Genomic DNA, 10,086 nt, shown 5'->3' with positions numbered 1-10,086 from the left:
TGAAAGTGATATGTTTAACAGCGAATCGCTCACAGATTGTGAGTTATTGACACGTTCTGTAAATTAGTCTTCACGCTGCTTGTAATAAATAAATTATTTTACTATTTATCTATGAATTTAATTATTTATCCCATCTTTTATGTATGTATGAATAAAACAGTGTAATAGATATGCACAGTCTGCAAAACTTATATCTTTTTCTCGACACACTCTGCTAAAGATGTAGATGTGACGTGATACTCCAGTTAGAAGGAGACAAAAGGTATGAAATTAAAATATATATAATCAAGAGGAATGTGCAACGTTACAGTACGCAACCGTCCACGCCCTTATGACGATCTTAACAATATGTGTTATGGCTGATGAAGAAGTTATGGTTATTGAAGATGACGAGAATGTCATTCTCGAAGATGACAACTTGATGGAAATTGAGAATTTTTTGGACAATTCATCAGACGAAGACGCGTACTTTTGAAGGATTCCGATTACAATAGTGATTGCAGTAATGATATTACGGATATAAATCAATGTACTTTAAACCGAGTTGAAATAAATAATTTAGGTGCGATGAAAATGTGCTGTATATACTTTTATTGTAAAAGTGAAGACAACGAAAAAATTTGCACATGCTGTTTTATGCGAATTTCAGACTTATTTTCGAATATTCGTGTTGTACGACAACATGAAAGTGCAATTTATGAACTAATCCTGGAATCGAAGAGTGTAGAAAACCACTGTTCCAGATAATGCCCTGAAATGTCTACCCAATTTGCACAGTATAAGCTGAACAAAACTTGTGTTGTGTGGAAAGACTTGAATAAAAAATATGGAGGAACCCAAATATATTGCGCGATTGGAACATTATCTATGGGAGGATTTCATAAGGGTAACTCGGCGTATTCGTGTGACTTATGGAAAAGAGAGTGCTTTAAATGTCTCGATGGGATAGATATGTCAGAAGGGCTTGCGATTCGATCGCTGCTTAGCCGAATTGAGCGACTGCAAAGTTTAAGATATTCGTTACACAAACGTTACAAACGCTTAGATGCCAGTGTCTCGGTGCTATCGAATAACATCCCAGTAAATTCGATAGTGCAAGTGATACAAGGTCGAGAAATCGGTTTAAACAAATCGTATACAGCATAATTAGACAATTACTTGAGACATTATCAATTATCGATCGAGTTCGAGGATTGGTGAACATTGGAAGTACATATTTTTAAAAATTTTATGATATTAACAGATAGATTTATTAATAAGACTTGTACTTTCCTGTTTCAGATGGAGTGTCACTTTTAAATTATAATTATAATTATAATAATAATAATTATTATTATTTTTATTATTTTTTAAACACATATACACACATTTACATGATATATACAATTTTATATCAAATAAACTTATTATTATATATAAAAGTGTCAATTATTTCTGCGCCTTCTTCTTTCCTTTTCCTACTCATGCATGCCTCGTACTCTCTCTCTCTCTCTCTCTCTCTCTCTCTCTCTCTCTCTCTCCCCTCTCTCTCTCTCTCCGAGAACCGTACTCTGTTGGACATGGCACATCTTCTGATCAAATCTGGATAATCTACAAAATTTTGTGTTGATGCTATAGCAACTGCTTGCCATATTCGAAATCGCTGTCCGTCCAGTACATTAAATGATGTATCTCCGTACGAGAAATAGATAGGCGATATTCCCGATCTTGGCTACTTAAGGATTTTTGAATGGGAAATTTCTATCCTTGATAAAAATCCTAATAAAGACAAATTTGCACCTAGGTCTATAAAAGATATATTGTACCCACACGGAACATGACATCTATTAGACGTCCATATAACCTCCATAGCTCCATGCGACATCTATCTCCACAGTGGATATTGTATAGACTTCTAATAGAATCCATATTATGTCCACGGTAGACGTCGTCTCTAAATCCATAATGGATGTCCATTAGACATCTGTTATGGATGTATGATAGATTTATACACATTTTCTAACAAAGTAAAATTTAATTTTTATTTGTCTTATTTAAAATTTTCATTGTTAGTTAATGTTTTGAGAGTATACTTAAAAATTTGTTGTGATATTATATATTCTATTTTTAATTTATAAACAATACAAATTTTTATTGAAAATTTTTATTAAACTTTAAAATATAATTAACAAAATTTTAAGATAAAGAATTTTCTTCGATATCAAAATTTTTTACACAATTCATAACATATATCAGCAATTTATTACTAAAGGAAGAAAATTCTTAATTTTTAGATTGAAACTAGAGATAATTGAATTATTCATATTATATAATTGGTTTGTGTTTCGTAAAATCAAAAATATATTGTTCTTAATACAATTATTTACGAAAACAGAAAAATGAATAAATAATACATATCCAACAATCCCTACGAAAAATTTTTTTTTTTAGTTATTGCCTGTAAATGTATTGTATATAATTTTTTATTGAAAAGAAAAATATTTTTTATTGATAAATTTGAATTAAGTTATAATTGTATATATTATCATATTTAACCGATATGAAATAAAATTGCAAATATTTTTAACGGTACAATTAATAAATTAAGAAAATTTCGCACTTTTTCGATCAGTCGGTTCTATTTTCATCTTAATAGTCAAAGGAAGATAATTGTAAACACACAAAAATGAAAAAATTGTGAAAAACCTTTTTCTATTTATTGTAAAACCAATAACAAATACAAATCATATAAATAAAAAATATTTTGCAGTAATTGATGATAACACACGAATCTGTGTCAATAAAAATTTCATAAAATAAAAATTTTTATTAACACAGATGCATATGTTCGATTATTATATGCAATCTTAATATATTTATAATGCGCGTAACTCGAAAAACTATATAACTTTTATTATTAATTAAAATGTGGATGTAAATTGTCCATGCACATCTGAAACATATGTAAAATCTATTATAATAGGCTTATTTTTAGACAGTAAGCGAATTGACCAATCATAATCGAGATTCACTAGGGTTATTTCGAGAGTACTCAATTGTGATTGATCAATTTGTTTACCGTCTAAATCTTACTGTTTTTATATTTTTCTAATGGCTCTCAATACTGAAAATTTATAATTTACATAACATATACTATTGATTTTCAATATTAGCAGTGAATATCAAAACCCAGTCCATTCTACTTAAAGCCAATGGCTTTTACAGAAACATAAGCAATAGTAGTGTACAAATAGTGTCGGAAATAATCTATAATTAAAGAGCCATGCAAATTTAATTTCAATATACAGTGATGAGCGTGAATGGTGAGTATAGATACATATAAAAATCTAAACATATAAAAAATAAACATTATTCTGAATACGAGTTTAGAAAATTGTGTGTTAAAACAATAATATATTTCTCCCCTCCTTATCTTTTCGCTATATCTACTCATATCTTGTATTAATTTTTTTTTTTTTTAGGAAGTCTCAGACTTGCGATATAATAAGCTATTGGAAACTTGCACATCGCATTTCATCAGTGACTGTTTCATAAAAAGAGCTGAAAACGAACTTACGTACATTATTGCAAGTGAAAATAACTGCGAAATATGCAAATAATTCTATAACACAACGTACAATAGAATTTGTATGTAATATGTTGCCAGTAATGATTAAAATAATTAATATTTCATACCTTTTGACATTATTAATATACCTTTCCAGTTCTTTATTCTGATAAATTAGAAACGTTGCCTTCGCATCTATGGGTCCGCTTCTTCTCATTTTCATGTCTCGCTTTTGAATGTCGAAACCACTCCATAACTCTTCGTTGTATTTTGCCCTGATCGGAATCTGGGATATTGTGAAGTATGGATCCTAAAAATATTTTCATTATTTTAACTTTTTCTTCTATACTAATTGATTGATGACTATAGTAATTCATAGTGTATTATCTTTGTTTAATAATTATTTCTAAGTTATACAATGTAAAAATGGAAATAAAATTTAATTCATCAAAAACTTTTTAAATTTGATTAAAGTAATAATCATAAATATATCTATATATGATACAGAATGTTCCATGGCAAGTTATTGGAACTAATTAGCTGTCATTTTTACACGCATATAGAGAGGAAAAAAAATAAAATATCTTCTAACAGAAGATATTTTGCAGTTGTATTTACATATAAACAAACTTACTGAAAATAACTTTTATTAGTTCCAATTTATGCAGTGGCTCTTTTCCGCGTCGGCCTTCCCAGTTATATTTCTCCGCCAATTTATTTGAGAATGTTTTATACAACGTTCTCTTTACGGCATCATCGACGCATGTTCCTCCGATAGATTTGATATATACGCGCTATAAGGTAAAAGTAATATATTATTAGATTAAATAAAGTAATGTCTTTTTCTTAACAATCTTCAATCATTTTCTATAGCAATTTTAAGTGATTAATATCTCTGATAATATCTAATAAATAATTAATAATAATTTTAAATGATTAATACATCTCATGAAATGTGATAATCTTATAAGTAAAAAAAACCAGCTTTTTACGCTTAATTATTTTAATTGGGATTATTTATATGTATAAAATTAAAATAGGGATTAAAATTTCTGAAAAGGACATACAATGTTTTTACTGTGGAAAAGTTTACCTAAGATTGATTATATAATGTACTTATAAAAGATTTGATAATAATTGTGAAATACATATATATATATATATATATATATATATATATATATATATATATATATATATATATGACTATTATATTGTATATAAATTTATATGCGTTAACTTACTATTTCAGTGTTATGTTGGGAATCTGAAACTTTCAAAATCTCCTCAACTTCCGCTAATTGGGCTACAGTTTGCAACGGAAACCGATTTTCAGCGTCACCAAAAGAAAATTTCGTACTTGCACATTCTGTGCTTTTATTAGTTCTTTCAACTAAAATATCTAATAAGCTCAATGCTTGTCTCATATCATATTTTATAGTCACTATTTCTCTTGTTAATCTCTTGAAATGATCCACTGTAAATAGCATTTATTATTAATAAACGGTTATATATATATATATACACTTATAATGTATAAATAGCATATACATGTATATAATATATATAAATAAATGTATATAAATGTATATAATAATATAATAAAATGTAATAAGTATAGTGAATTAAATATATAAATTGTATATAAAACATATAAATTAGTGGCATTACATACGTTGCTTTTTCAAAAAATATAGCAGACAAGAACATATATTGTATTTCGATATACTATACAATTTTACTAATGAAAGAAATAAAATGTAGATTATTGCATTTTTTTTTAAATTGATAGTTCTATATGAAAATATTTATTATTATTGTTATCTTTCGCATATCTATTATATAAAAGTTATATAAAACTATAAAATAATAATAATAATAATAGATTTTATTAAAAATTTTAGAAATAGGTAAAAGTTGTAATACCTATTATTTTTAAATTTGTATAGAAAACAATTTAACACGTATAAATAAAGGCCTTACAATTGCTAAATCTGCTCACAATACACAATTGCTAAACTCTATTACAGTTGCAAAATTTCTATATGTACACCATTTATTTCAAATATATATATATGGACCGTTTATTTTGAAAGTGGTGTAAGTCCTTTTTTTAAAAAAATGAGATATGACGTAATTTATTCTTAATTTAGTGTAAACTTTTTGTTTATAACTAGTTAGTATTTAATATCTTAAAAAATGCCAATGCTTTGTTCAATTTAAAATTGGCCGGTAAAAGAAATTGCGTAACCATTGATTATGAAAGTGGTGTAAGTCCAATTTCCATCACGATGCCAGGCCTATTACATACGAAAAATATAAGGATATGCAGCAGCTATTACCTTATATACCTCCTGTGCATCATGAATATTTCAAAACACTGCCACATGAAGAGCATAAATAATTAATAATACCAATATCTTGTGTTAAGTTTAACAATATATAAATATAATTAACGTTCAAAATAAAAAATACAAATTCTATTTTATTTCTTATTATTATTTATAAACAAAATTGGATTAATATGAAATATATTTTAAGTGATATTTGTTATTTCAAAATTGAAATTAAATGATATTTACAATTGACTAATTATGAAAGTGGTGTAAGTCCATTTGCAGCCTGGAAATATATATTATTTTAGTTAAATTCGCCTAAAAGAAATTTATATAATCAAATTACATATTGATAAATTAGTACAAACATTCCCAGACTTCACATAATTAACCTATATTTTTTAATTGTCAGATCTGCTAACATTTAATTTTCTCGAAACAAAAGAAAATGGACTTGCACCACTTTCAAAATAAACGGTCCATATATATATAATAAATGGTGCATGCGTGTGCGTATGCGTGTGCGTGTGTGCGTGCGTGCATGTGTGTTCGTACGTATGTGTGTGTGTGTTCATATTATATTTATATGCATTACATTTACTTACCAATTGCAGTTTGTGAAAACTGATGATTTAAATCATCATTTTCCTTTTCCTTTACATATCGGTTTCTTTGCATACAGCTAGATCGACCAACTTCCTCCATTTTATTAATATGTCGGTGTATTAAATTGTCTCCATTTTTCTCTCTTGTAGCAATGTTAAACGCTTCTTCATCTCTTTCGTACAAAATACCATAACCATTCGCATCTGCACATAAAATATATTATAAATACATTTAGCATACAAAATAGAAGTTAGAAGAAAAATTGAATTTTGACAAGATATATGTAAACTTTATGAGTGCACACATATATATTATTCTATATATACATATATGTATATTTCGTCGTATATCCATATATGTATATATAAAATATGTAGGCACACAATTTTTAAGATATTATTAATATTGTATATGTATTATTTTAAATATTGTATGTAAAAAATTATGTATACTTTTTTAAATTTATAATTGCTGATAATATTAATGATAAATATGAAATATATATGTATAAAATTAATGGCGTGCGCGCGCGCGCGTGGTGTGTGTGTGTGTGGGCGTGTGTATGTGTGTATATATTATATTTATATGCATTACATTTATTTACCAATCGCAGCTTGTGAAAATTGATGATTTAAATTATTATTTTCCTTTTCCTTTATATATTGGTTTCCTTGCGTACAGTTAGATCGACCAACTTCCTCCATTTTATTCATATGTCGGTGTATTGAATTGTCTCGATTTTTCTCTCTTGTAGCAATGTTAAGCGCTTCTTCATCTCTTTCGTACAATAGTACCATAATCATTCGCATCTGCACATAAAATATATTATAAATACATTTAGCATTCAAAATAGGAGTTAGAAAGAAAATGGAATTTTGACAAGTTATATATTGTAAACTATATGAGTATAGTACATATATATATTATTCTATATATACATATATGTATATTTCGTCGTATATCCATATATGTATAGATAGAATATGTAGGCACACAATTTTTAAAATATTATTAATATTGTATATGTATTATTTTAAATATTGTATGTAAAAAATTATGTATACATTTTTAAATTTATACTTACTGATAATATTAATTATAAGTATGAAATTTTATATAAATATGATAATGAAATTAATAAATTGCACCATGAGATATGTAATAAATTTGCTACCTCACTCTTGCAATGATGATACAGTGACTCAAGATGAAATTTTGATGCACTCTATACCATTCATTCAAACCAATACATAAATAAATACAATCCCTATACTCAAAACACAATCACAACCCCACACCATAACACACTCTCTAACACACATCAAAAGAGATATATAAGAATTATATATATATAATATATATATATATACTATATATAATATATACGCGATTAAAATTGTTATAATTACGTTTTGCAGGAGGACATGGAGCAGGTGGCAAAATTGCATCTGTGCATGACTCTTCTTCGCTTTCGATGAAGATAAAACTTCCTCGCCTCTATATTTACTATAAGATTAGCTCTTCTCAGATACCCATATCCCCATAACTCCAAACGCTTCGCATCAGCCTTTGTACAGACGCTCACCCCTACAAAACAATCCCACAACCAAAACTTAACAGCAATAAAAGCTATTTTATTGAAATACTTACAATACTCGCCAAAAATCCGATAATTTTAAAGGAAGCCAATCAGAATTTGGTATTTCCTCTTTTTCAATTGCCTTTCGCAGTCTTAAATCCGTTTTGAAATGTGAAGGATATTTGCATACATGCCTCACTTTGTAACCAAATTTTGGTATTACTTGGATACCATCGGAGAATTCTACGACGATAAATCCTCGATTCGACATCTTCCTGTGAAATTATACAAAAGAGCTTCTACGAGTAAGTAATATTGTAAAACAAGATTCAATTGTATAGATTATTGTGTATCAGAAATCATTTTTAAAAATACTACCCCCCCAAACCCTCTCCCCAAACCTCCAACCAACAACCACATTTTATTAAACAAATTAAAGCGCAATATACAAATATTATTAATATGTAGTGCTTATAAGCGGTATTACTGCGAAATATCTTTCATTCCTGTATGGCAATTTTACGAATTTATGACTGATTTTATGCAAAGGCCAGGTTTGAATGTCAGATAATTGACTTACTTTAAATATATCCAATGATAGAACTGCATGGATTATTATAAAGTTCTTCAACAATTTTGAATTTACGACCTATTGCAATATAATTACCTTCACTCGACGTTGCGATATTTTCCAAACAGACAATATCTTTTTTCTATGAGACAACAATTATCAGAAGATTTGATTGAAATAATAAAATGGGGAAATTCAACCTTCAAAAATTGTGGATTGAAACAACCTGATATCAACGGTCCTTTTCGTGTGAATTCTTTACACTTATTTTTGATATATCTGCATCGTCAGATTTGATTTTATAAAAAGCTCATTTCCGCATAACGATTGCTAATTTGCTCTAATGATTTCTCAGATTTTCTCAAAAGAGATTTTAATTCTTTCATAAAATTTTCAAATGGAAAGGCACTAAAAGTATCTAATGGCCCAAATTGTTTTACGCTGTCAGTTATGTGAAGAAGACCGTGAACATTATGGGGATACAAATTCGGGCCGTAAATTTTGATAAAACATTCACAAAATGTTCAATAATTTATTCGCATTATTCAATATATTCAACTGTACTATTATTTTGACATAAAATCCGAACAGCAACATGTAAAGTAAGAAAATTTGAAAATATAATCAGGATTTACTTCTTTTTGTAATATAACAGGACCGGTATATAACAAAAATTGTCTTAATTCGGTTGCTTTCCACTGTGCAAAATCTTGAATTTCTCGCGGTCTTCTTGCAAATTCTTTTGAATAAGATGCCTAATATCGAGAAGAAATTGAGAAACATTTTTATTCGTTGCGAGGATAAACATCTAGCTTTAAGAGGGACCACTTATCCATAATTTTATCAACTTCCTAACAACGCCAATGCATATCATATGCATGTAATCTAATGGAATTTGAGATACAATGTCAAAATTTGGAATGTTAATAAAATAGAACGACCGAGATGATATTCTTCTGAGTTTGATTACGAAAATTAGCGTCTGTTCTTTTTTGCCAGTCAGAATTGGGAAAACAAATTCTGTTAGCGATGAATTCACCTTCAATTGTACATTTGTGCAGCTAAAATAACCACTATGTCCTTTAGTAAGTGTAATGAAAGATTTAGCAGGAGCATCACATATGATAGAGTGCATTGACACTGGAAATGTTGTTTCATTGTTATTAGTTATGCCCTTATTAATCAAAATATTTATATTTTTTATAAATTGTTTTAAAATTCATTTGCATCCGCTGGTTTGGTTTTGCAAAATAGCAACCAATTAGAAATACTTTTCCATTAAGGCATGATTCGACCTAAAATGGGCCATAATTGATTTGAATTGGATCGAGATATCGGCACACCATCAATACCGATTTGAATCTGAATAGAAGATGAAACTGTACTATTACTTGTAGATAAAAATTGTAGAACACCATGTTAGTACTCTGCGTTGATACCACTGCTT

The 10,086-nt window shown here is 28.0% G+C and overlaps 1 protein-coding gene and 1 long non-coding RNA gene across 3 annotated transcripts; one reads left to right on the top strand and one right to left on the bottom strand.

Annotated features, from left to right (window-relative positions):
- Positions 1-2,844: 2,844 nt before the first annotated feature.
- On the bottom strand, positions 2,845-7,260 carry LOC138944316 (uncharacterized). 2 transcript variants are annotated; one of them, XM_070315217.1, is made up of 6 exons: positions 7,094-7,260; positions 6,489-6,692; positions 4,792-5,024; positions 4,182-4,341; positions 3,676-3,857; positions 2,845-2,932 (listed from the first exon to the last, which is right to left on the bottom strand). In XM_070315217.1, the coding sequence occupies exons 1-5, from the start codon at positions 7,200-7,202 to the stop codon at positions 3,709-3,711; spliced, it is 855 nt and encodes a 284-aa protein (XP_070171318.1). In that variant the 5' UTR covers positions 7,203-7,260; the 3' UTR covers positions 2,845-2,932; positions 3,676-3,708. The 2 variants fall into 2 exon arrangements, with proteins under 2 accessions (XP_070171318.1, XP_070171317.1); XM_070315216.1 differs by lacking the exon at positions 2,845-2,932 and having other exon boundaries at positions 3,547-3,857.
- On the top strand, positions 3,160-5,048 carry LOC138944318 (uncharacterized). The gene is made up of 4 exons (XR_011448717.1): positions 3,160-3,302; positions 3,462-3,627; positions 4,201-4,348; positions 4,800-5,048. It is a non-coding gene; the product is annotated as an uncharacterized lncRNA (long non-coding RNA).
- Positions 7,261-10,086: the final 2,826 nt, after the last annotated feature.

The sequence above is a fragment of the Polyergus mexicanus genome, unplaced genomic scaffold, assembly GCF_030449975.1.
Source record: "Polyergus mexicanus isolate NDT 795.1 unplaced genomic scaffold, iyPolMexi1.0 SCAF_153, whole genome shotgun sequence".
NCBI classification, from domain to species: Eukaryota; Metazoa; Arthropoda; class Insecta; order Hymenoptera; family Formicidae; genus Polyergus; species Polyergus mexicanus.
Note: the sequence above shows the minus strand (reverse complement) of the source record. Positions and strands in the feature narration are given on the sequence as shown.